The sequence below is a fragment of the Leptosomus discolor genome, chromosome 19, assembly GCF_034619465.1.
Source record: "Leptosomus discolor isolate bLepDis1 chromosome 19, bLepDis1.hap2, whole genome shotgun sequence".
In the NCBI taxonomy this organism is placed as follows: Eukaryota; Metazoa; Chordata; class Aves; order Leptosomiformes; family Leptosomidae; genus Leptosomus; species Leptosomus discolor.
In genome coordinates this window covers 13174499-13201999 of record NC_141409.1, presented here as the reverse complement: position 1 = coordinate 13201999, position 27501 = coordinate 13174499, and the positions used below count along the sequence as shown (strand labels likewise).

At 43.6% G+C, this 27501-nt stretch overlaps 1 protein-coding gene across 1 annotated transcript; it reads left to right on the top strand.

The window, feature by feature from the left end:
* The first annotated feature begins 928 nt into the window (after window positions 1–928).
* PSMB7 (proteasome 20S subunit beta 7) lies at window positions 929–27501 on the top strand. The gene is made up of 8 exons (XM_086475674.1): window positions 929–990; window positions 1128–1221; window positions 1603–1700; window positions 2017–2157; window positions 3415–3530; window positions 11359–11417; window positions 25351–25502; window positions 27284–27501. Exons 1-8 carry the CDS (start codon window positions 929–931, stop codon window positions 27393–27395), a joined length of 834 nt encoding a protein of 277 aa, XP_086331800.1. The 3' UTR covers window positions 27396–27501.

Sequence of the window (27501 nt, the reverse complement as noted above, 5' to 3'; positions counted from 1 at the left end):
TCCTCCCCTGAAACCAGAGGATGTTGTTTGCAGTTGCCTGTTACCAGTGATGAGGTTTTCTACTTTTGTGTGAATTTTGGTTTTGCTAACGTTTGAATTAGGGGCTGTGAACCTATGTGAAACTTTGGGTCGTGAAATTCTGCACAGCCTGTTTGCTGGTGCAGGAGGAATGTACAGAAACTGCAGGAACGTCAGGAGCTCCCTCAAAGCTATACATACCAGAGAGACATCAGGGAGATAAAGCTCCAGACATCAAGGAGACATCAAGGAGACAAAGCTATTTACAGGTGCCAGGCTTAAGGAGACCCCTAGCAAACATCTCCAGGACTGATTGTTACAAGAGGTTGCATCAGAAAGGGGCCCTGGCTTGTGCTCTAGAAGGAGGATTCAACTCAGCGTGAGGAAGACTACGGACAACCAGAGACCCTCGAAAGACCACCGACCTGTTTATTTCCGCTTGACAGAGCCCGTGCAAGTGGGAAGGAACCTATGTAAACCATTATTAGAATAACACCGCCTTTTCGGGGAAAGATAATGACTGTACAATGAGAAAAGTCTACAAAAGCTGTGGCCACGTGACCCAAAGGCGCGACCTTGGCGAAAGGATCCGCGTGTGCGCCCAGCGCTGCCACCAAAGACCGCGTTTCTCGCCGATGCCGACAGAGGGGCCTCAGGGAGCTGCTGCTCCGCTGTTTCGGTAACCCCAGACACCAGCAGGCCCCAGCAGCCCGCACGGCCCCCGAGCCCCGCGCCCTCCCCAGCGCCCCCGGGCCGGTGACCCCCCCCCCCCCGCCGCCATTTCGCGGGCTGCGGGCAGAGGGACGGGCGGCCGCTTCAGGCCCCGCCGGAGGCCCCGCCCCGGTGCGCGCGCCGGCGGGTGACCCGGAAGCGCTCGGCAGGGGTCGGCCGTGCCTGCCGGAGCGATAAGATGGCGGCGGTGTCCGTGCTGCGAGCGCCGAGCGGTGGCTTCAGCTTCGACAACTGCGCTCGGTGAGGCGCGGGCGGGACGGGGCGGGGGCTGGGGGCACCCCGGCGGGGCGGGGTGGGGTCCGGGCGGCAGCGGGGCGCGGGGGCCGCGGCCGGGGGGAGCTGCTCCGCCCGGCCTCACCTCTCGCCCCGCGTTGCAGGAACTCCCTGCTGGAGGCCGAGCTGCTGCAGAAGGGGCAGCGGCTGCCCGCTCCCCGCAAGACGGGCACCACCATCGCCGGCGTCGTCTTCAAGGTGAGGCGGGCGCTGGGCGCGACCCTCCGGCGCTTCGTGGCGAGCGGGAGGCTGGGCCGGGCCGGGCCGCTCCTCTGCCCCCAGCTGGGGGGGAGCGTGGCCGCCCCTCGCTCCTGAGCCGGGGACGGGGAAAGGCCGCTCGGCCCCGCGATGGCCTCCTCGGGCAGCGGCGTCCCGGTGCGGCTCGGAGCGGCGGTCCCGCGCTGCTGAGTCATTCTCGGCATCCCCGGCCCCGCATCCCGGCCTGTGCGGAGCCGGCTCCTGCGGCTTCTCCCACCCCCGCCCCGAGCTGCCCCGGGCCGTGCAGCCGATCTCACTGTCGGTGCCAGGAATGCCTCCTTGGGAAATCGAGGCTTTGGGAATAATTCTCTCCTTCTGTAGGATGGCGTGGTTCTTGGAGCAGATACGAGAGCAACTGAAGGAATGGTTGTTGCTGACAAGAACTGTTCAAAAATACACTTCATTTCTTCTAATATCTAGTAAGTATTAAAATTGCTTGTTGTGTAATGGTGTTGGTAATAGTATTGGGATTTTTAGCCATATCCTTTGCTAACAACAAATACTGAGGTGAACTTTAAAATGATAACTTATTAGTAAGGCTTGGGTATTTTTGCTGTTTCATTTACGTAAAACAGGCTATCTTGTTTGTTTCATGCTCTCAAAATCTTGACTGTACAAGAACTTAATGTCCTGAGTTTTACTATGAGAAGAGCTCTACTTGTTGGACAAAGCAGAAATTTCCTTGTTTTTCCTGTCCTCCCCACATTTTCCTGACTTGCTTGTAATATTTTTTAGTTGTTGCGGTGCAGGCACAGCTGCGGACACGGATATGACAACTCAGCTGATTTCTTCGAATCTGGAACTCCATTCACTATCTACTGGACGACTTCCAAGAGTTGTTACAGCTAACAGAATGCTAAAGCAAATGCTTTTCAGGTAACGGAGTGGGTTTCTTGTTTGCTAATAATGCTGTTAAAACCACTAGATGGTACTTAAGCTCCTGTGAAGGAGCGTCCTTCCTCAGCCTGCTTAACCTTCGTAACAAAACTTTAGGGAAGATTTAATAATTGCTCTTTGCTTCATAGGCTTTTGAACTGAGGTGGAAGAGAAAGCAAGTCTGGTGTTTTAGAGAGCTGGTGCTGTAGTTGTGCTGTGCTGTTAGTGTTTACCCGGCAAAAGCAGAACGACAACAGTTCAATAAACTATTGATCACACCTGTGAAAACTGCTGGGTGTCTTTGTGGGGAGATGGATGGACCAGTGATAATCTTGTAACTGCAAGCTTGTAAAATTGAGACTTCATGTCACTAGTAATAGAATCACTACCTCAAAACTTATTTTATTTCTAATTTAACTATTTGAAGTCCACAGCTGTTAATATAGGAGTCTGCTGGTGGTATAGTGAGATGTGAGTAAAATGGTTGTACTGCAGTTATCCTAAGATTTCATTTGATTGCTTGACTGATCGTAGTTGGTGGCAGTTGAACTTCCTGACTAACAGCATGATGTAGGACGTGCCCTTAGGTTGAGGGCACGCTCTCCAAACCTGTAAGTACTCCAGTACTGTTTAGTACTGTCTTTTGCAGTAGCAAAAAATCCTGTTGAAAGAGAAGGAAAGAATGAAACAATTGTATTCAATTAAAGATACTGTCCAAGCTATTGGAAAGTCTACAGGAAGATGAAATAAAGCAATGAAAAGAAAATGCTGTGTGCAGCCAAGTGACAGATAAAAGTGACAGCAGTTCAGCTCAGTTGCTCAGTGCTGTATTGCTAGGCAGTTTGCCTTTAAGTGTGTCACAAAACAATAAATTAAGAAGTTAAAGCAGCCAAGAACATCTCATGGGAGAAATGAAGGAATGTATTTTCTTTGAAGTCTCTGAAGAAAAGCTTAATTGCAGATACAGGAATTTCATTTAAGGCTTGAAAAATAATCCTCATTCTCTCCCTGTTAGCACAAATGTATCATCCAGCCTCCTTGCTTCTCCAGTGCTTGTTTGTTCTGCCTGACACTGAACTGTGCTGTGTTCTAGTGAACTTCTCAATTTAAGCTATTGCTGACAGATAGTAAAAGTAGTCTTTGTTACGGACCGTGCCTGGTGTAAGCATGGAAAAACTCTCAAATGTGTACATTGTGATAAAAAGAACCGCAGCTTTATTGTGGGCATCCAGATTCACATACATACACTGCTCCTAGGTATCAAGGCTACATCGGTGCAGCCCTGGTTTTAGGGGGAGTAGACGTTACGGGACCTCACCTTTACAGCATATATCCCCATGGATCGACTGACAAACTGCCTTACGTGACCATGGGTAAGTGATGCTCCCTCACTGTTGTAACACAGCTGCCTAGTGGAAAGGGTGAACAATTCACATTATTATTGAAAGTGGTTTTACTTAAATTCTGTTGTTTGCTGGGAGCTGTGCAGACTCAGACTTCAAAGATAAAGTTGTACCCATATTTGTAAGGCAGGTGCACTGTTCTGTTTTTCTCTAACGCTTTAAAAACATGGGCTATTGTAATACTTGAATCTAAGCTGCCAAAAAACTTGTATTAGGAATGTTACTGTGCGCATTCCCCAGCATACCTTAAAGCAAGAGAATTGTGGGATTCACAAAAAATTGCTGTAAAAAAAAAAATCCTTAGGTCCTTGATTTGCAGATAGTGCTAACTCACGGTTCACTTGAAGTCTCACCAGGGAATTACATTCTGCCTGCAGTTTTTCTGTAGCTTCGTTAGGAAAAAAATGTGCCTTGCTTCTCCTTTGGGACTGTTGTATTTCTGTATGTCTTGATAAGTAGCAGCTGTGTTTTACTCAAGAAGGTGCTTCATTGTAGTGAAGCAACACCTGGATTACTTGTTACAATAATTTGTCCTAACTACTGTGTGGAGCTGCTCAGTAAAGAAGTTTAATTCTGTCTGTTGCTGGGGTCAAGGTGACACTGTCAGGCTATTAAATGTTAGCACCCCAACTCTGGCCATGTAACGCCTCTGTAACAGCAGTAATTCCAGCTGTCGGTAGGTGCAGTTCTGTGTATGTCCCGTTCAGTTTCGAATGGGAGGACTGATAATATTGAAAGCTGAAACCACAGATTTTTGCATGCTTTTTTGGCATTTAGGTACTACCCTGTCAAGACCAATTGTGAAAGCAATGTTCAGGATATATTGCAAAATACAATTTACAGAAAAAAATGATAAATATATTCTAATTTGCTGGGGTTGTTTTTTTTTTTTTCAACTATGAACAAGAATATGGGAAAACATGGAAATAAGTCCTTTGTGGTAGCAGAATGCAAGTTGTAGGTGGCTCTTCCGGAGTGTCTTGTCTTTATCACTTTGAAAAGCAGAAACATTGCTCCATTACTTCCGAGCTCTACAGAAAGAGGTGAAGAATACCTACAGGAGAGAATTAAACTTTTGAACTCAGCAGTGCTGCTGTGCAGCAGCAATAATTTCAGGTTGTGAAATGGCTCTTGAGATACACCCTTTTACCCGTGATCCTGCGAAACAGCCCAATTAGAGGCCTCTTACGAGTATATTCAGGAAAACGCTGTATTACAGAATACAGAATCTTCAGTCATCTCTAATCTTGATTAGTGAGTTTGTTGTTCCTCCTATGTCTTCTAATTATTCTTTGTCAGCGTCTAGTGAAATTGTTTCTTTAGATGTCGCGTTCTGTTTCTTAATTATTGAGGGACGCTTGGAGAGCCCCTGTGGTACGAATCCTGAAGCAATAAGCTATAATAAGCTTTGACTTGCAGGAGAGCCTTAGTGACTGCTGTCATCTGTGTATTTTTGGAAAAGGGAAATAACACATGCATTGTTGAAGGGAAGGACACACCTATCTGGCAGTATTGCAGAACTTGCCCAGTATTTGGCAAAGGGATTATTTTCAATAGTAGTGTCAGCTTGTTTGATTATTTCTGAATTCTTTTGTGATTTACAGGCAATAATCTGGGACTAAAGGGTACAAAATGGTAAGAGATTAAATTAGTGCCTTGTGAGCTAATGATATTCTTGTGCAGTTTCGTCTGTGGCTTTTAAGGCTAGTGCCCTACTGAGAATATCATACATCTGGAAAAAGTAAAATTCCAAGCATAACCAGGGTGTGTTATAACCAAGTATTTTTGTGCTCTGATCACTCAAGAAGATGCTGTATCATTTCAGACTTGAGTTTCATTTTGAAGACTTGGATGATTTTTAAATGAAAGCTTGGTTTTGGTAGAGCTGTGGAAGTGTAACATCGAGTCCAAATGGAAGAGAAAATTGATCTGAAAATGAAGTGTGTCAGGACTAAGTAAATCAGACTCGGCCTGTGTCTGATGCAGCTTTTACGCTGACACTGTGGTGGGAAAATACAACTAATTTCAGTTAATCTCTTCTGTTCGTGGTTGGCATCTCTGAATAAAACGCCTACTTACTATGTTCTTGGAAACGTTAAAGGTTTTTCTTTTTCTTTTGGATCTTTGTGCTGCTGAACAGTGCAGCTGGTACTGAATCATCTGGGTAACTAACTGTAACGAGAACGTGCCGGATTCTGCAGAGGTGGTGCTGGACCGATAGATGGTGCCATCGCCTTAGGAACTGGCAAATTACGTGGCCAATGATACCGTGTAACAGTCATGTGATGTCATTGTTTAGCCTTTCTGTAAAGTAAGCGTCTGATTCTTGTAATTGCCTTATACCGAATATTGTCGTAAACTGTAAAACTCTAACTGATGCTATACAGGTAGCTGCTCGTAGTGGATTGCCTGAGTAAGCTCACACAGTTTGTTATGTACGTGGTTACTTTGGTGCCTGTGTTTTAAAAGCTTTAAAATGTGGCATTTCTGAAAATTCTGGCCGCTCCTCTTTCCCTCCACAGCAATAACACAGGAGCAGCTTAAGCTCAAACAAGTAGGAAGGGGAAAATCAATGGATTAAGTTCATTGTAGCTTAAACTTTGATTTGCTGTCAGCTGTACCAAGTCTGTGTCTGGTGGTTGCATGTTACTCTTGGCCATGCTGCCGGACAAAGCCCTTCTCAGCATAAATGTCCTTTACCTTTCTACACCTCGTACACTGATACTTTCTCCAGTGACTAGGGTGTATTTTAGTGAAAAGATTAGCTTATGTATGTAAATGAAGGATAGAAGTGAGACAGCAGGAAAAGTACCAAAGGTCAAATCAGAGATAGTAGTTGGAATTGCATTTCAATCTTATTTAGACTGAAATCTGTTACTTTTTTCCAGATGTTGTAAGGGCAGTTTATGAAATCGGGGTAGGTATTTTTGGCCAGTTAATTTCTGAGAATTTGCTATTAAGTAGGAAAGGTGGTTGAGGTGTTCAGGTTTTTTTTTGTTTTTAATGTGCTGGATGTGTTTTTATTTAGCTGAAGCATGTTTGTGGATGGACAGAGCGGTGTCCTCCCTTGCAAGGGAGATTTAAAAGATACTCGGTGCTTACTCAGGAGTGAAAACATCAAATTAAACTGTTTATGCTGACAAAGGACAAAATTGGATTTCAGCAAACGAGGCAAGATTGTCTGATTGCTTGGCTTGTCTAGGAAAGCTTCTGGCCAAGACTTATAATGAAATGCATGCATAAAATTAAAGCACTTCAAGTAGTTCAGCTTTCGGAAACAGTAAGTATGTTCCAGTAGTCTCCAGTGGCTCAAGCTAGTCCCCTGGTACCAGGGTTGCTTCATATTCATAAATCAGCTCTTCACGCATTGGCAATGTCGTCCTGCAGAGCAAGCACTACCTCTGCTGAGGCTCAGCCCCTCAGCCAGGAACCGGGGTGAAAAATGATCCCAATCGATGGGGCTGTGGAGATCACTGAATTCTTACCTAGAATGAACAGCAAATTGAATAACAATGAGTGCGTGTGAATAAATGCCCTGTCAGGGAGCCCTGACACTGATGGATTAGGAAGTGCTGAATGTTGCGCTCTCAAGGCTCTGCACATCCTCCAGCGTGGCAGGCTGAGGTAGCAAACGCGTCCTTGGGTGATGAAAATGGACTGTTCTTAGCAATAAGAAGTTGTCTTCAGTGAATGCTCTGCTAAAAAGATCCAGTTCATCTGTTTTAGAAGAGCTACTGCAGTTGCAAAACACGGTGGAAATTATTGTCGGCTGGATTTTTTTGCTATGTATTAATAATTTCGCTTTAAGTCAATACTGAAGCCGTACAACTGCTCAAGTACAGACTAGATGGGATTTTTAAAATAAGTGTATTACAATAGAGACCAGGTTTTTTTTTTAATAACTTTGTTGTGAAAACTTACAAAATGACCAATATTTCTTAAACAAGAAAAATAAAATCTATTCTGGTCTCATAACTTACCTGGTTCATTCTAACTATCAGTCTGAAAAGCATTTGCTTCAGAGTAGAGCTTTGCATTTCGGTTTCTATAGTTCCTTATATATTTAGATGCCAGATTAATACTCCCTGAATATTTCTTTCTAAAGTGTAGCTTACTGAAATGTGTGCTAAAGTAATTCTCTGGAATTGGTATGGCATTTTGTCTTGATGATTGTGTTTCCAAGGTTGTCAAAGCGAAACCTTTCATAGCAGTTAGTGGTTTTTAAAAATCTAGCTGGAAGGTTGTTTTTTTCCTGAGTGTTGTAGAATACAAATACATGATGACTTCACCAATTATACTTTGTTTTAATTATCCTTACTGCTCATACACAGAACAGTCATAAACTTCCAACGTTAAAAAAAAAAATTCCAACAAAGACGACTTCTTTCTGTGTTGGTTGTGTGGTGTTAAGATTTCAAACTAAAGTTACGTGAGATAAATGTCTGGTTTGGTGTTACTTTGAATCTGAGCTCAGTTAAAGCCGCTATTTAATGGTGCATTATCTCGCAGCTTTCCTGAATGTTTTAATAGATTTGGGGTTGAACTGCTGCATCTTGGCAATGCTGCATCCGAACTTAAAGCAGTTATTGTGTGTATGAGGTGGGAACATCTATGCCTAATTAATGGATGGTGTTTTGCAATGTTTGGATTTTATCTTTCTCCAGACATTATGTTTGGGAGTTGTTAAGCTTGTTTCTACATAAAGGCAAAGCATGCTTGTTAAAAATGAATTATTGGTGGGTACTGAATGCATGGACAAGAGAGCAGCTGTTTCCCCACATACAAACAAGTTCTCCATAGACCCTTAATATCTAAGTTTTCTGTGCTTTATAGGTACTGCAATAAGAAAACCATACTTCCAATGTTTACTTAAGGTCACAGGTTTTATTGCCAGCTCTTGCTCTCCTGTTACAATGCGTAGCTTTGACAAGTCAGTTGAATACTTGGAACATTGTGGGGTTGTTTGGATCATGTGTGGAATTTGACAAGTAGAGGGAAGTCGGAGTAATTGGATAGTGAAGTTCGCCACTACGCGTGTGAGCAACTGTCTGCTGCCGGATTTCTGTGTTTCTGCATGGCTTCAGTCCACCAGCAGGGCGAGCAGGGGGACTGAGGGGTTGTTCTTGGTCTGTGGGGTACAGGTGGAGATAGGCAACTCACTGGTATTTTGCAAAACGGTGCCTATTGCTGTTGTCAAACAGCAGGTGACTTGTTCCGATGGAGAAACTCGCAAGTACACATCTATTTGTGTTTCTAAAAACAGGGTGTTTACATCTGGTGCTAGTAAGAGTAAAGCATTTTCATTGTGCTGTTTAAGCTTAGAAAAATCTGTTCTTTCAGGGACTTAGCTGTGCTGTGAGAGTTTTCTAAGGCACTTTTTTAAAATGCAAGCTTATAAAGCTTATGTTTAGGACTTATAAGCAGTAAAGGGGGAAAAAACCCCCACAAATGAAGTAAAGCTGGAAAAGCTGAATAAACTCCTGTTCTGTTAGAACCTCCTTGAGATCTTGGTTTTCAGATGTAAATGTCTACATGTAGATTTAATTAAGAGTTTCAACAACTCTTTGAAAACTTACATTGTGGGACTGTTTGCATTTATTTAAAGTTGCTATTAGATTTAGCATTTATTTGCATCTTGGTTACATAGATAAATAATTAAAAGTATAATTCTTTGTGTAGAAAGGATTTCATGTAGTGTAGGGTGTGTCTGTCTGTGTCCCCTCCCCCACTGCCTCTTTCCTTTGTGTTTTTTTTCATTCTTAAGTCTGCTGAGTTCTTGCCCATAGGTTCTTTTGGGAACTTCTTTTAGAAAGGAGCTGGAGGAATGAATCCACTCCAAGCCATGTAGGAGTTTATTGCAATACTGGTGTTAATTGATAACTTTTGTCAGTAGAAGTTTTGAGAAATTAAGACCACTTTTTCCTAGCTCGGTAGCTAATGTAGTAATTTCTGTCAGATGCGACCTTTCATGCTTTCATTCTTTCGCATTTTTTAGTCTTCGTACTATTTAGTTTTTTTTCAGAGAACCCTTATCCAAGGGTAAGATTGTTTTCTGCTTTGGAGGCTTCCCATTCTGCTCATGGTAGGCCTTCATTTGAGTGTAGTAAGCATGGGGTATTAGTTTGAGACCATGTCTCTGATTTCCCCCCCCCCCCCCCCCCCCATTAGAAGTGTTCCCGTGTCATTCCACAAGAAGAATTATTTTATGGTTCAAGTCCTGTATTTGTTTTGGAACATACCTTATTTTGACCTTGTTTGAAGAATCAGTAAAACTCCTTTTATTTGTGACTTGTTCTGTAATATCAGCTGTTTGGATCAGCAGTTCATTTCTGCTATTAGTTGCTTAAAAATCTTCTTTATTCCCAGTTTCAGCATTTAAAAAATGGAGTCATGTATTGCTCCGAGGTGTAAATGAATAGTCATTGCCTGTAATACAAGTACACACTTAGAGTGTCCTACTGCTTTTAGATGTGATGTATTTGGTACTGTAAAGGTAATGATCCTCAACCACAGCAATATTCTGTAACAGGAGTATCTGTCATATTCATTGGGATTACCATGTTCATTGATTTGTGTCTGTAAATCTGCTGTTTCTGCCCTTTAAATTTGATCTATAATTGGACCTCCTTAAATGGTTCAGATAAGGTAGTCTGTATTTTCTCAACAGTGTCACTGTCAGCTTCTCCTTTTTCATTATACATTCAGCAGACTTGATAAAATCAGCAGGACACCTCATTTGAAACTGTTTAATCGCTGCCTTTTTCTTTCACTAAACCATTGAGGTGGTCAAGCGATATACACAAATCATTTTAAATAGAAAATATGGCTTTCTTTGTGACCCAGCTAAACAGATAGCAGTATGCAAAACAAGTTAAAAAGTAATAAATGCCAAAAAATCTTCTAATTGGAGTAAAAAATTGCAGATAACTTTATTCACTCCCCAAAAGTAGTGTGCTCTGAAATATGGTTAGGGCCACAGACAGACAAGGTACCTTCCTGAAGACTCACTCACTCTGAACAAAGCAAGTGTACGCTTTTGGATAGTGTCCTACTGCTTTTTGGATTAATTCACCACAAGCACATCTGTAACACCTGCAGTTACGGTGCTTTGGGTAGAGATGGCTTCTGTTCCATTACTACACCTGCACTGCATCCTTTAAGAGGAGTGAAGTTAAACCCCTGATTTCATCTCTCTTGTTTTGTCTATTCAGCTGTTAAAGTTCAGTGTAAAAAAAAAAAAAAGGCACAAAGTAAATGCATGATAAACTGTTTAAAAGTAGGTATGGGAAATCCCTGACGGCAGCAGCCAGCTACCCCGTTAGCATTGCTGGTTTACTCCTCCCCATGTGTCAAGGTGACTGTGCCAGGGCAGCTCGTTAAAGCAATCTCTTCGTCTCAGTGTTACGTGACATACCCTCTGACGTGGCCTGGCACAAAAGTGGGACAGGAGAAATGGAGGGATTGCAAACTGTGGCATTCAGTTAACTCTCTTTTTCTAACCTCATTTTCATATCTTTAGTGTTCGTAATAGTAAGAAGGCAAACAGGCTGTCGGAATGGGCACCATGACAAGTCTGTGTACACTAGCTATAAATCTAGGATTAAATTGGGTGCTGGACTTAGAGGGTCGACATTTTATAGCGTATAGCAAGCCAAGGTAGACTTTGCTCTGGTTTGTGCTGCTGATGTTTGCCATCTTAAAAAAAAAAAAAACAAACCAAACCCACAAAAAACCCAAGCGCACAAACCCTGTATCAAACCGCACTGGCTAAATAAGTGTCCCAATTTTGTTACCGTAGGTTCTGGGTCGTTAGCGGCTATGGCGGTATTTGAAGATAAATATAAACCGGACATGGAGGTAAGAAATTTTTTTGAATCTCGGTGTTTCTTCCCTCAATAATCCTTGTGATTGTAAGAGTTTAAGAGCTTTGAAGCTTAAAAAAAGTTAAATCTGCTCTAGTTTCCCTGTACTTAAAATGTACTAATGTCAACTTACTGCAAAGCTGCAAAAATTGGTGGGTAAAATAAATTTAAAGAAATACAACTTTTTGCAAATTTACATACGGAAAAACTTGAGTGATTTGAATCGTTGAAAGCTTTAAAAACGTACAACTTGCAATTAGAAAAACAATGTTGATTATGCGAGGGCTGTTCGATTCCTGAAGTCAACTCTATCAGTCAGTCCTCTCTCTTAATCTTGATGAGATTGTAACATCAACAAAAAATGTTCAAGCAGTGTATGAAACTAGATGTCTGGTTGGTTATGTTCAGAACTAGTAACTGCACTTTCATTTTTAATGTCTACTTAAAAGCTGATTATCAGAAGATTTATAAGGCTGTGGATTGTTTGTGTTTTGCTGATGATCTTCATAAAAACTGAGAGATGTTTGGTTGCTCATTATAGAGAATCATTCAGGAGAGCTGAAAGCTGGACTGTCATGATTAAGATCAGAATAAGCTGTTCAGTTATGAATGTATGCAGTACATTATTTTTGCATTATCTGTAGCATTTCCTTACACTTAGTTACAGCATGTTCAGTGCCTGCTGAACTAAATGGTGAAGAATCCAGTTATCTGCAGTCAATTGATGAAGATAAACCTAAAACAATTAAAGGGCTTTCTGTAACTGTATCTTGTAAAAAGCCTCAGTAATGTCAAGTGCTCTTTTAAACCATGCTAATCTCTTCAGACTTTCTGTGAATGCTCCTTCTCATTCCAATTGATTAATAATTTCACAGTAAAGAAAAAACTGAATTGAACACAAAATTGAAAATTGAACCTATTAAAAATGACTTGTAACACTTAACAGTCGCAATCCCTTCAGCCTAAAATGCAGATATAACAAATCTTACAGCTATTCAGTACCACTGAATAACATGGGACGGGAAAAAGTTGATTTACTTCAGAAAGGGTCTTCAGATGTTCCTCATCTTTGTAATGCAACTGCTGTGGGTCACTTCCTCCCCTTCCAGTGCACTGTGTTTTCAGGTGATGGTTCCATAAGTCCACCGAGTTCCTCTCTAAAATTGACCAGTTGAAATTAAAATTTCAAGTGATGCGTTGTGCCCTGTTACATCTCCTCAAGAAATGTGGTGTGTAATACCAGTTGATTTAAAACCAACCCAACCCCCCCCCCCAAAACCCCCTTGTTTTGTTAAGTTTTCCATTCGTTAGGTTGCTTTAGAGTTAGTAATAAGCAATTTTCCAGTTATCCCTGGAACTGGCTCCAGTATATGTGAAACAGTTGTAGGTGTGCAAAATTATAACAGTGTGTTAAGGTCAGGGTTCCTGTGTTGCTGCAGTGTTTGGGCAGGATCTGAGGGCACTGGACTTCTGGCCTCTGGTGCGTTTATAAATGCTCTCAGAAGTACTTTAATGGGCGCTCCAGTTTCTCCTGGCAGTAACGTTACACGGGATGACTGATAGAAGAACCACTAGATAGAGGTAGACTCTACTTCTTTTTCCTCTCCCCTCGCACCACTGAGAATGACAGAGCCTCTTTTCCAGCCTCTTGTGTGACTGTGCACTTGGCACGTGTGCCGTTCGTGCTGAAAACAGGGACTGCAAATCCTTGGAATCAACAGCCACGGCATAATAGTCTGCTTTCAAAACCACAAATGTCAAAGAGCTGTGCTATGAAACTGAAAATTTCATCTTATTCTCAGCTAGTTTTCAAGCTTGTATTTTAAGTCATTCTTTGTGCAAGAGCAACCAAAAAGGCACCAAAAATTGGTAAATCTCCAACTTTTCTCCTATTTAGAAAGGTCATCCTAATTAAATTGTCTTCATACACAACCATAAATGGCAGCAGATATTCACTGTTATAACAAGCATGTAGAAATGCAGCCTACCAGTTTGTTGAAATAGCTATTTAGATCTGAGGCTTGTGTGCACCTTCCTTTGTTTTTATTAGCTATTCTAATAACAATTTAGTAAGTGTATTAACTAAACCAGCAAGTTTTGGGTGATAAAGCTCAGCTGTACTCTTCAATACTTGATAGTATGTTATGACTGCCAGCTTGACATATTTACCTTCTAAGTCAGATGTGGTGTTTTTTCCAGTAATGAAATAACAAATTATATTTCTATTGAAATTAAAACAAATTAAATCTGAAGGACACTATGTATATTTTACATAAGATTTGCTATGAAATGGCAATGATGATAAACTTAAAATTCCTGGAGATTAATTTAATAAAATGGGTAGTGGATTAATATTTTTCTGTCAAGATCAATACTGCTTTCTTTTGCACTAATTGTCAGAATATCTTGCTAGGGCTACTGGAGGGTAGTGGTGTGCTTCAAGACCATCACATCACAGAAAAATGATTCAAAGGCAAACTGTCCTGCACCCTCTGGTATCGACTTGCAAATTAGCATCTGGAATGTAATTAAACAAGCTTAATGAAAGTAGCAGCTGAATACTACTGGAAAAGACAATCAGCTTTTTTGCCTCTGATATATATTCTGTACTATTGAAGCTGATCACCAAACGCATCGTGTGAGCACAGTTAAAAAAAATTAGCATTTATTTGAAGAATAGGAACTGTTTTTCATTCTGTTATGCTTTTGGCATGCACTGGTGTCCCATGAGAGCCATGCCACAGCAGATAGTGCACAATATTTATAAATCCGTGACAGGCAATAATAGCAACTTGAAAAATTCTTTTGCTAGAATTTCAAGTTGAGAGCTGCCAAAAGCTGAGAGGATCAAATCTGCAGTGGCAGCTGCTGTGCCCTACAGTTAGAATCGTAGACTTTGAAGATGCTCAACTTAAAAAAAAATAAAAAATAAAATAAAAAAATAATAAAATAAAGAAGACTGCAGGCTTAGCCAATTTTTGCAGGTTCCTAGAGCCCTGGCTCTCTGCCTTTTGAAGATGAGTTGCTGAAGCTTCTACCACTGCCTGAGGCATGCTAACACCAGCAGGATGTATTTTTTTCCATAGACTTAGTGTGTCTTCAGATTTAAGTAGCACATGCTTTATCAATGCCAACTGTGATGGTCCTTTCCCTGGTTGCAGTGCCGGGAGATGATCTTTACCCAACATCCTTCAGAGAAACTGCTAAGATAGATGGTGACGTACACAAGTGCCACTTCTGCAGTCTGATTTATGGAGGCATGTTTCATTATGAAGCAAGTGCTGGCCTCTAGAGGAACCATTATAGATTGCTGAAGATGTGAACACTTTCAGCCCTGAAGGCCTGTAGATGCTTCAAAAATGTAATGCCAAGCACCTAACTACTGTGGAACAATATTAATCTGTCATGTGGGCAGCTATAGATCTACCTTAAAAAACATAAGTGGAAGAACAGCACATCTAATAGAGTGTTTTGAGCCTAGATCTTTCATTGCAGCCAATTTTTCTTTCCGTAGAGTTTCAGTAGAGTAGCCACATGGTTTTTAAACATTACAGTCAGATATTGCAAATGCATTCATGCCTTCTGGTGTTAAACAACAGTGAAGAAATACTCTGAGTCAGTGGGTATGGAAACCATCATGATCTGGGGAAAAAATGTCTACAGTATTAAATGCTGGAAATTTGGGGTTATCTGTACTGTGGTTGTTGAATTCCTAGGGAGATTGGGGGGGTATTGCATATTTTATTCTGGTATTTGATTTCTGTTTTTTGAAACGTAGAAGCTTTTTGTCTGTAGAAGAATTAATTGATGTACAGCGAGGTGCTGTTGTAGCCTTCTGACAAGAGCTTTGTATTTAAGCAAGGAGATGGGTTGTTTGTGACTTTTCTGTATTTCATCAAAACAGCTGGGTTTAATAGAAGGAGGATCCAAAAGAGAACCAGTAGAGGCCACACAGAGCAGAACTATTGCAGGGAAAGGGAAGTAAATCTCTGTGTAATGAGTTCAAGGGCATGGAATAGGGGAAAAAAATGGAAGGATGTAGCCTGGCAGATATTTAATAACTGTTTCTAAAATAGATCACCCCCAAAATGATACTATATTTATGATCATTGATTATATTGTTTAAGTGTGGCAGGAAATCAAGTGGTACTGAATGAAAACAAAGATACTCTGGAGGGATAAGAACAGATTAAAAATAAGAGGTGGCTGTTCTGACTATGTCTGAATTATTGCATCCTGCTCTCTGCCAGAGACGTGCCCTCCTTCACCTGTTGGCCACGTTTGCTTTTGTGATCATTCTGCAGTGGTTGCTTTTGCTAACTTGGTTGGTTTAGACAAACGTGTTAGGGGGTAATCTTATGAGCAACGCAGCTGGCAGATCTGGGTAATCCTTGGTAAAAGCAGAAGTGAGGAGCAGACCAGACAGGAGGAGCTGGAGGTTGTAACCTTTTTCAGCTGATAGCTGCAGCTGTTGGAGTAGGGGTGTTCACAAAGAAACTATGGGAAGGAAGAGAATTGGAAGTTGCAAAATGCATAGACTCGGGCTCTTCTGGTCTGTGGTTTTGTTTCTGGCTTTGCCGTGGATTTTTGAGGTTCTTTTGAGCAGCCCCATGTCTCCAGAGTGAAGCAGCTGAGGCATAAAGAATGTTCTCCTCTGGATGCTCAATGTCTGCTGACTGTCTTTGCTGTAGCAAAGTGAAAAGTAGTCTAAATGCAACTTTCACCGTGTACCTCTTATTTCAGTAAAAAAATACATCAGGCAGACTACAAAATATTATGAAAACATGTCACTTTCTTCCATTTTTTAAACAGCTGACATACAGATCATTCAAATGTTTCTGTGCTCGTATTTCCTACTGCCCCTCAGTATGGTGGTATTTTTGTTTGTTAACTACTGACAATAATACTGAGCTATTTTTGGAAACTGTCAAAACTCTCTAATCTTCAACAATAGTTCTCATCAGTCTTATTTAGCCTGCATCTGTGCGATTCGAGGCTCAAGAGCAATGACAAGCTGCATACGAATTCTGTATTCATTAGTGATGGTGATCAAAATGCCTGTGTCCCCGCCATAGGGCTCAGGTGTGGAAGTCTGCAGGCTAATCCCACCAGCTGACATGCGGAGGTTTAATGACTCCGTAGGAAGGTGACCACTTGCTGGGAGGTTTGTCTGCTGAACTCAGACAGCAGACAATAGAGATCAAGCCAGACTATCAGAGTTAAGCTGGAGAGCCTGCCTGAGATACTTGAACCCCTGTGGGTGTCAAACACGGAGATTAAGTAAATGGGGGGGGGGGGGGGGGGGGGAGGATCTGACTCTGAACAAAAATAAGTGCTTAGTATTTATGTGCTCCATGTAGCTGTTTATTTCATTACCCAGCGACAATAAGTGAGACTGTGGCATATCTTCACTGCCTTTTCTGGCAGAGCTCATGGTGACACAGATTTCATGCTTCCTTTGCATACCTGTGTTATTGTCTCCTTCAGAGACTTGGGTTCCCATGGGTAAGTGTCAGGGGTTGGTGCAGACAGCTGTCCAGAAAATAACGGCTTATCGTGCTGTTTCCTACTTCCAGATTAAAATTAATCTGTGGTAACGTGGGTTTTGCTTGGCACGTTGGGCAGTTGGCATTGTTCTCATCTTTCACAGAGTTGTGCCTTGGATTGGTTTCCTTTGCAGACCCAACGTTCAACGGGAAATAGGAGGCTGGTTTAAAATGTGCTCTGGAAGGGCTGGGGTTGCTGCAGGAGTGTTTTGAGGTGAGGTGGGCTTTCTGAATGTATCACAGCACAATTTCCCTGCAGAGATCAGGTGGGAAGCTGCCAACACCGCCGGTCTGAGTTACCGGCGATACCCAGTAGCACTTTCTTCTAGTGTTCTGTTTACAGACTGCATCGAGGGAAACAAATTTTACTTTAGTTTAAATTGGGCCTTGCTGCATGACAAAGAACAACAATTTCTTCACCTTTATGAAAGTAACACTTAAACTTTGTTCCTAATAATGTAGACGAGCTGGGCAGAAGCAGGGCTCCATGTTAAGAGATCATTCCGCTGCACAGGGTAGAGGTAGGACAGGTAATTATTTTTGATGCATTTCTCAGGAGCAGGTGTTCCAGTTTAAATAGTTTCAGTTTGTATCTCCCATAACTGCAGAACACGGGCAAAACACACTGGAAAATATTTCATGTGGCACGAAGCCCGAGTGCCGCCCCTGCGGAGGCAGAGTGCGGCTCCTGCCTGAGCCGGAGGAGCGGGTGGGCGGGAGGCGGAGGGTGGGAGCCAGCCTGGGCTGTCGGGGGAGGCTCCCGCCTGGCCAGGACGCTTCATGCAGCATTTTGGTGTATCCGGAAGGAGAAAGTACCAGAGAGCCCGAGACTTCTTTTTCCAAATAAAATGCTGACCTTCATTCCCTTCCCTCCTTTTTTAGAGGTAAAATAACAGTCGTAGGAAGGGAGAGTTGCTTTATTTGAAGCCAGACGTGCTATTGCCGAATAGTCATTTTTTTGACATGCAGTAGTAATATATAGTAATTTTAATTGTCATCTTTTGCGTGGTGTGTGTATCGGGCTACTTCCCAGTAGCTAAGGTTGTGTGTTACTGGGCGGCAGTGCAGCTGTACGGAAAATGGGGGGTACTGTACTGTCAGTGGAACTTGCAGCCTGCCGGAATTTACAGCTCTGGCTGTTGAGCAAGTTCTTTTTATTTTGGGAATCTGTTACCTAAAAAGCCATGAACTTCACCCAGACAAAAGTGATGGATTAAATGAATTTTCATATTCATTCTTCGATCAGAGTATGGGAATAGGTATTCAAATCAAAAACCCATAGTTGTGAGAGGAGCTTGTAATTTAATTCTGTACCCTGGAAGTATGGATTGCACTAATCGTCACGTAAGGAGTGACGTAGAGGAACTAATGTTATTGAATAGTAGATCCGAATCATAAGTTTCTTGCCTTGGCAGGTAATTTGGCATAAATTGTTAATGTAAATCCAGGTTAGTGGGGAAGACATTATTTTACTAAAAAAGATAAACTGCTGATTAATTCAGTATAGAACTCAATTACAAATTGAAAGTGTCTCTGCGGGACGCCAGTACCCTAAAGACAGCAGATGTTGAATTGATACTCCAGCATATTTCACACTGGTATGAAATATTAACATGGTTTATTATACTTGTGTGGTGTACAATATCAGAAAGGGGGAGGTGGTGATGAGTGTGGGCTTGCAGGCGTCTGCCATTGGAACATGAAAAAACTGTAATCACTGAGAATAATAATTAGGGACTAAGGTGCATTTTATTTGAAAAGTTCTTAGTAGGAAACGGTTAGGAAAATAAACACTTACTAACGTATTATTCACAACAAACCTGTGAGATCAAATGCAGTAAAGAATTACCTGATCTGTGCTGTATCAGGGAATGAACACAGGTACGAATTGCTGAGTGTTACAAGACTGCGAGGTCAGCGCTGCGCTCGGGTTGCTTTTGGCTTAATTTCCTGCCCATGCCATGTTTGTGCTGAAGATGGCTACTTCCTACGGAAACCAATTTTTCTCTATTTTTTGTGTGTGTGTGTAAAGCAGGCAGCACATTAACCCTGATGTGTTCATAATCCAGGGATTTAAGCAACTTGGGGTTTTGTCTGTCGCGGTTCTGCGTTGGTGGCGGTGGCACAGGCGGGCTCGGCAGACTCGGTGTTCGGGAGCGCCCAGCGATGGCCGCAGCAGCGGTGCAGTGGCGCAAGGAGATCCGGGAACGCGAGTAGCCGAAACTGGCCTCTGCTTCCCCCCTCCTTCAAATGGCAGTCCGGCTCGGAAAGCTTGCAGGGAAGTTAGAGCTCAGACAAATGCATTTGAAGTCACCTTTCCAAGAGGAAGGCGTGTTCCGCAGCGTTGGAACAGGATGTATTCTGGGGAGAAAACTCTAATCGTATTTAATAGCCTTTGAGTCCTTGAGACTGTGTTGTGCAAATACTGAGTCATTCACTTGCCTTCCTGCAAGTGAAAGAAAGTAATGTTTGGGAACTTGGAGCATTTCAGTTTCTTGTTAAATAAGGCTGTGGAAACAGAACTGGAAAATAACATGATACACGTTACCTTGATTTAAATTAACTTGGCTGTTTAACACACAAAGCAAGAGTTAGTATTTCACTCCCCCCCTTTGCTTTAGAAACTACTAAATTTCTGTTTATTTAGCTGTCTTTAACAGCAGTTCAGTAAAACTAAATAAACTTGTATATAACATTTGAAGGCGTATTTTTCTCTAGATTTAAGTGTTTTTTCTTTAGCGCATACATGATTCCAAAATAGCCTATGTTGAAATTCAGCAAAACAGAGGCGATGCCATCTTTATACCTACACAGGGCACAGCTTTAGTCCTAGGTATTTTTAGATACCTTCATTTTTCCATCGTGTGCTGGGAATGTTCTGGTAATTTCTGCCGCCTTTATGCACAAAGTGGTGGCTGTTCCCAGGACCCATCGGTGTGTTTTCCTGCTCCGTGTCTCCCAGACGCTGCTGACCTTACAGATTCTGATTCTCATAACCCCTTTGCCTTTGGTGTGATCGTTGCTTTATTCTTCCTGTGTGCAGCTTCTACCTCGTAAATGTTTTTGTGCTGTGGTCACTCGACATGTCAGTTCAATCCCGTTTTCTGTGATTTGGAATCCTGATCCTACATATCCATCACATATATCTGTGTTAATAGCCTGTTGTGCATTGTTTGGGCTGTTAAATCTCAGCATTCTGCTTCTAACTTCTTTGGTGACTTTTTAGAGCACAAACAGGAGATGGTGGAGGAAGAAGGGTAAGGGGGAGAGCTAGGAAGACTGGCTACTTTTAAATTTTAGTCACCTGATCAAAGGTAACAGGGAAGCAAACTATTTTGTTTGTAGTATAGGTCTGTTTAAAAAAAAATAAATAATTATGCAACAAGGTATGTCACTCGTCTGCTTGTCAGGTACTACCTGAAGTGCGTACTTGCTTTGGGGAAGACTTGTTAAACCCAAGTGGTTTAAATGACATGTGCCAGCCCTTTTCCAGCTTCAGAAGGCAGCCAAAGCAAATTCATCCCCACTAATGGAGTCTTTGATTTCTCCCCTTACAAGAGAAACGCCAAGTACTTTGCTCCTCAGTTTTGTTCTCTTTGGACTTGGCCAGCAGGTTTTAGCGTTGCTTCCAGTTACGTATCGATCTCTACCTCAGCCTCTCCCAACAGGCAGGCTTGCTCAGCCTCTCACAGGTTGTAGTCTGCTGATTACTCTTCCAAAGTCTAATTATGCTTCTGTAGGTGCTTATGTCCTTCAAGAGGTATCACTTTCCTAGCCCCAAACTCCCAACGCTCCTTTATAGATTTATTTTTATATTATCATTGTCCTTCCTGAAGCTTCTGATTTTTGTTTTTCTTCCCATGTGATTCTGGGGGATTCTCACTTCAAGCAGGATCAACACTTCCATTATATGATTTGAAAGAATTTCATTCTGTTGTGACAGACAGTTGTGATAAGTGTTTGACTTCTTTATTTTTCCAGAAATTGTCACACCTTTGTGTTCATTCTGTACTAATGCTCTGGGCATTCTTGCTAAGACTCAGTATTGGAGAGCTGCACTATGTATCACCTATCTGAAAGCATACCTGTGACCTGCAGAAAGGTATTAATTTCATTTTGGTAAGAATTTAAAACAAACAAACAAAAAAACCGCAAAACAAAACCAACAACCCCTTCTACAGTTTTTAAATCTGGAAAAGGCATCTCCTGTTTAACTCGCTTGCAAAGTTACAAAATGTTGAGGAAATGCTATTCACAAAGCTGTTCCAGCTGCTCCCTTTACTGCTGGAGGTGTAATGACAAACTTGTTTAGAAGCTGTTAGTAAAGACAGTGTTAATGTGGCGTGGAAATAGCCACATCTTCTGTCGGAAAGTCTCTCTTCTTTTTTTTCCTTCAGTAGCATTTGAAATCTGGAAATTACTTAAGTGGGAAGAGAAACTTGATTCAAGTCATATACAAGAATAATGTGTAAAAGTTCCTTATTGGTGCTGTTTGGGACTTGCACCATAGCAGCTGTGGAGAGGTAATCTATCAGTTCCTGAGTGTCTACAAAATGCAACTCTCCAGATAACAGGTTTAAAGTAAAGATTTAATGCAGGCTCTATCTGCTGTGATGTTGCAGTGACAGTTTAAAACTCGTTCTCTAAATCTCAGCAGACTTTATAGCCAGCAGTGGGCCCATATAAAGCTTAATGGCATTACAACACATAAATCATCTTTTAAAGATGCTACCAGTAGCGCCAATATTAAATGCAGACAATTGTCTGTGTTATAAATAATTTATCAAACACCATTTCAGATTAGCCTTCCATGCTGAGTTATTTATTTTAGCCTTTACTGTACTATTCCTAAGACACATTTTGAGAGATCCATTACTGGTCACTTTAATGAACTTGGGGCTCTGTTTCCCCCCTCAAGCACGGCGGTGCAGCTGTGCTGACCATTACCCGCCTGAGCTGGACCTCTTTGCGCCTTTCACAAGTGCCGCCCATTTGTCACGCAGTGGTAAATGGAGTTGCACATTGGAGTCCTGGGACACATTGTGCGAGGCGGTGATGGAGACAAACGGATAGCTCTATAAAGCGCTGCTTGTCACCGCTGACGGGTGTTACAGCGCGCCGCGCTCGCCGCAGCCTCATTTCAGAAGCAGCGTGGACCCGAGAGAATGATATTCCCGGTTAGCTTGGTCTTTGCAGCCATAAAGCAGGAAGTGTGCCTTTTATATGCTCGGAACTTTTAGGGTTTTTTAAGATTAATTATTGCAGCGCCTCGTTCATGCCCTGTACTTAAGACTGTGTCAGCACTTTCTATGCTAACCCCTATTTTCTGACTGTAAAGGAGCAGTCCTTGCTGGAACTCGGGTGCAGGCTCTCCATCAAGGAATGGTGTGGGGCTTGTTGCTTGTCACTATTCTGGTCAGCTTTCTAAATTATGGAGAGGGGAGGAGGAGTAAACCCAGCGCCGAAGCAGGCTTTTCTATAACGAAAGCTATTCCAGGTTCGTGAACGGGGCTGGGATAAGGAGCTGAGACACCATTTAACACTTTCTCAGTGCGGTAGGTGCCGTAGTGCAGATACAACAGCTCTGCTGACCATACTGGGTGGTTTTAGATCATGGCTGGTAACGGTAGGCTGACAGAGTATGTTTTAAAAAGTGAATAAAACTGAAATTAGTGAGAGGGCTGCAGGATTTACATTGTTGTCTAAAAAATGTTAAATTAAAAGGGAGAGTGGAACAGCCCCCCACCAATCTGCTCCGGCTTTCCCAAGCTGCGGTGCTTTTCTTACGCCAACACTCACATAACTACTTAATTGTTCTGGTTTTGCCACCACTGAAAACATACCTACATACATGTCGTTGCTGTAGTTCAGTATATTTACATTCACTGTAGTACTAAAATAGCCTTAGCATGTGAGAAATCGGTGAAAGGAGGCTTCAATCAGTTGAATGAGGAAATTGCTTATCGGAGTTTTATTACCAAAAACACCGAAGGAAAGGTACTGGAATTATTTTTGCAGCATGGCTGGTTTGTTCTGCTTGGCTTGGTAGAAAGTATAATTCACTTTATTTTATTTTTTTTTTAGAGTAATACTAATAAACCCAGGAGTGAAATAAGAACTTGCTATTTTTAGATTTACTGAAGAAAACACCCCCCTCCTAATGGACACCTTAATTAAGCTGTTAGATCAGGAATACTGTTATTAACCAGCTCGTTCATGGAGGCCATGGGAGAATGCAGAGCACGCGCGGGGAGCGGACGTGGCTGTAGCTGAGCTAATTTTGGGCTCCTCTTCAGCTGCATTTGTACACGGGGGCTTGTGCAGCTGCTGCCGGGACGGGAGGCTCCAGGAGCGGGCGGGGGCTCTTGGCATCCCGTGTGCCGTGCGGCAGGACACCGGCAGGACACCGAGGCCTTTCCAGTGACGCCCGCTTTGGAGAGCTGCGTTTGTCACAACCAGTGTTGAGCACTTGCCTCGGTGCGTGGTGCCCAGGGGGAGGAGATAAGTCAGGGGCGTGAAATACCCGCAGAGCAAGGGCGAGTGATGGGGTACACTGAGCCCTGGGCCGTGGTCGTGTTGGGCTGCCTGAGCAGCGACGGCCTGAGTGACTTCGGGATAAAAGGGAGCCCAAATGTCTGTTCCTACAGGCGCCTCAGCCTTACTCCTCCTCTCCTGGACAGGCATGCTCTAGCGGTAGTTCTCAAGTAAGTTCCTTACGCACCTTTGAGAAAAATTAAGGGGTCTACGGGCTCAGCTACGTCCTTAAGAGGCTACTGAGAAGATTAAAGTGTGTGTGGGTGTGTAGGTGTCCTCTGTGTGTGTGTGTCTATGTATGGACACAACCTGTTTTCCTCACATTCCGCCACTTTTGGCAATGACTGGAGCACTGGCACTGACTGTCCAGGCCTCGGTGGAGCTGAGGGTGCAGGGCCCGTCCTCGCTGCTCTGGTCTCTGTCCCTTGGTGCTCGCCTTCTTCAGCCACGGGGCAGAACCGAGGGTTTGCTGGCGGTGTCGGGCTGTTTCTAGTACCGCTGGGTCGGGTCTGGGATTAAGCTGCCTTTTGGAAGGAAAATAAGCTCTGCCTGGGATCTGTAGAGGGAGCCAGCGCAGCTGCAATAGCTGCTTCTTTTCTAGCAAAGGCTCAGGCGTATCAAAACGTGTATTTCTGATGCCTTCACATCAACATCCCTTGTGTATTTTATTGGGGGGGGTGTGTGTGTGTGTGTGTGTGTGTGTGAAGGTGATTTCAGATCTGTTGTAATATTTTAATGGAGTTTGGTGAATGGGAGATGTTTCCTTGTAAAAGACACTCATCTGAATGTCACCCCTGTTGGTGTAACGCAGACACCACCGCACTGTTTTCAGGCTGTTGAGGCAGCTTCGACATGGCACGTTTCTCACCCTTAGGCGCAGCACGAGTATCCCAGCAGCTGCGTGTTTGCCCTTCTAAAAGAAAGTAGATAAAGCCTGCAGGAAAGCAAACATCAGAACCTGGGCAGGATTGGTGCGTGGTTTCAGAAGCGATAAACCTGTGAGCTTTACTTCCTGCTCTAGTTTTCTGTTCCAGTTCTGTTGCAGATGCGATTCCACTAGTTGTACCAAGTAACTTAGAAATGCAGGTGGCTTCTGAAATACATAAATACGGGCTGTGTTGAACAAACTGTTTTAACTACACTTCTTGCTGTAGTTACCTATGGGATTTTTGAAGTGTACAGCAGAAAAGAAACTGTAGCAAATTTCCCAGTTTTTCACTTAAATGGCAAGAACTTAACTAGAAATTGCAGTATTTTGACAGAGGTACCTAGTTTGACCACTGTTTTCAGCAGGTTTCTTTAAAGTCTCTGCTCTTGTGTTCAGGAGTGGATCCAGAAATGTTAGCCCGCTGCAGTCCAGGACGGAGCGGGGCTGCAGGGCTGCTGTGCAGGACGGTTACTAGTAAGACGAGTCGCATTTTGTAAACCGAGCTACGTTACAGGGTCGTAGAAATAATTTTGGTACCACAGCGGATGAGTGAATAGCCCTGCCTGGGGAAGGCTTGTAACCGAACTGGTGTGCAGGCGTGCACAGGGGGCGCTACAGGGGGCTGGGAATAAAAATCACAAAGTTTATTTTCTCCCTTCATTCAGACAGAAATCCTACCCTCGTTTCCTTGCCTGTCTTTACCAAGGCTGAGCCGCCCGGGGTGGTGGATCTCCAGCAGGACGACCAAAGGTGGTCCCTGCCGGTCGTGCCGCTGCTCAGCACCGCGAAGGCCGCGCGGGGCTTCGGCAGGCGCTGCCGTATCACGGGCTGCCCTGAGCGCTCCCGGCTCCCCCCTCACGGGGGCAAACACGTCCGTGACGGCAGCGCTGGTGCAGTGACGGCTTTTCGGGCTTTTCCAGGAGGAGGAAGCCAAGCAGCTTGTGAGAGATGCCATTGCAGCCGGCATCTACAACGATCTGGGCTCCGGCAGCAACATCGACATCTGTGTCATAAGCAAGAGCAAGTTGGATTTTCTCCGCCCGTATGACGTGGCCAACAGAAAGGGGGACAGGTTCGTATGCCCCAAGCGCTGCGTTACCCTTGCTTTTCCAGCAATTCCTGTTCTCCGTAGGACTAAATTTTGCCAGAGTACTCTCTCGATCTGTGTAAGAATTTCAGCTAAATGAGGAAACACAGTTAGTGGCTGTACGTGCAGCTGACTGGAGGCTGCTGGGGGCACGTACAGATGCATGAAACAAATTTCTTACCTGCCGCTGCTTTACTGGGCCGAGAGGCTGCTCCCCAGTTTCAGGCACTTTGAGGAAACGACACATTTGTGACGGAGCAGATACTTGGGCTTGTTTTGCTCTCGGGTAGCAGCAGTTTTGTTCTGCTCTTCTCTTGCCAAAATGTGTGTGGTGTCAGAAAGACGAGGGGCATGGCTGCCCCCTGGGCAGTTCTGCCTGACCCTGGCGTGGGGCGCCGGAGGGGCAGCACAGCCGGGCAGCAGCCACTGTACAGGAAGGCTCTGCAGGACAAACCCAAATCTGAGAGAAAACCCCAGAACTGTGACTGCAGGGTTGGGTTTTACTCTATTTCTAGAGGCCCTTTTTAGCCCGTGGCTGGAAAATGTGCCCTATGCAAGATTTTTAAGATGACACAGACACTGTTTTGCTCACTTGTTTCCTCAGAATGGTCCAGAAATACCCTGTGATGTGTCGAATGGACAGGTCACAGTTCATAGCTAAACACAGCAGTCACAAGATTTTTATTTTCTTTTTTTTTTTCAGTTGGACTTAACTTTTGAGTCCCATTTCATGTATAAGTAAATTTAAAAAATGCTTGTAGGCATTCATGCTTCCCTCATCAACCACGCCTCTGGACCCTTTCCACTATGTAGAAACTCGTGCTCCCCCAGCCCAGCTCTTCATCTGCCAAAAAGTCAGATTTCTGTACAGCCCCCCCTACCCTTCCCTGGGGTCATTTCCTCACAGCAGAGGCAGGGTTGCACAGCGTGTGCAGCTACTGTAAACCCTTCCCCAAACCTCTTGCTGCTTTCCTGAAGGCAGTGACGCTCTTCAGCTTTGTGACAAACTCCTTGGGAACACGGTGACCTTGAGGTACGTGTTACGGGGTCTTACTCTGGGGCGGCCCAGGAGAGGGAGGCGCGAGCACTGGGGGAGCCGGCAGGTTTTACTGCTCAACACTCCCGTCCCTTGCTTGGTGAACCACATCACTGCCTCACGGGTGAAATCGCAGCCCCCAGGGCAGCTGAAGGATTTTGCAATAGGTGCTTCTGTGTTACGTGTAACAAGTTGTGCAAGGTCTCCAGTAGTGTAAAGAAAGGGCTGCTGCCCTTCAGCAGCCACAGCGGTCCCTAGGAGAGCGGTCTTACGGGGTGGTTTAGTGAGGGTTTGGGATTCTGCTCTGAATGGGTGAGGGGGGGACAATTCAGGTGCAGTTAAGATTTCAGAAACATGCCTTGGTGACAGGCAGTCTCTAGGAAATGACAGCCAATACACGGGTAAAGCTATTCTAGAGTTGCAAAAAATAAATTGCTTGGTTTTTGAGTGAGGGTACACAGCACGAGTGGCCTGTGCTATAATGAGATCCCCCTTGGCTCTAGAGAGGAACCTTTCCAGTTACTCAGTAATTTATGTCTTTTAAAGACAGTGTGTTTCCTAAAAACACTAGTGTTATCTGGTATGGTAATCAGTTCAGGTTTTGCAGTAACCACAGTTCCTTTACTTACTTTAGACTTTTATAGGAAACTTCCAGAGAAACCTGAGGAGTTCTAGAATGTTGAATGAGTTTTCCTCTGTAAAACCATCTTTTTGCCCGTTTCTTTCACAGACATGGCCGATACAAGTGTGAAAAAGGAACAACTGCTGTTCTCACAGAGAACGTGGCGCTCCTGGAGATTGAGGTGGTGGATGAAACCGTACAAACCATGGACACGTCCTGAGGCAGCCTGGGCAGCGCAGCACTGGTGCTCTTCAGCAGCCCTCCCGCACCAAGAGCAGCACGTGGCTGATGATCCCCAATAAAGGCGGTTCTGACCATCCTCCCGA

What these genes read in the sequence shown, in the direction of transcription:
- PSMB7 (XM_086475674.1), top strand. Translation starts at nt 929, where the DNA reads ATGGCGGCGGTGTCCGTGCTGCGAGCGCCGAGCGGTGGCTTCAGCTTC. An exon ending in TTCATTTCTTCTAATATCTA is followed by an intron (nt 1,701 to 2,016) that starts GTAAGTATTAAA and finishes AATATTTTTTAG; the next exon opens with TTGTTGCGGTGCAGGCACAG. An exon ending in GCCAACAGAAAGGGGGACAG is followed by an intron (nt 25,503 to 27,283) that starts GTTCGTATGCCC and finishes TTTCTTTCACAG; the next exon opens with ACATGGCCGATACAAGTGTG.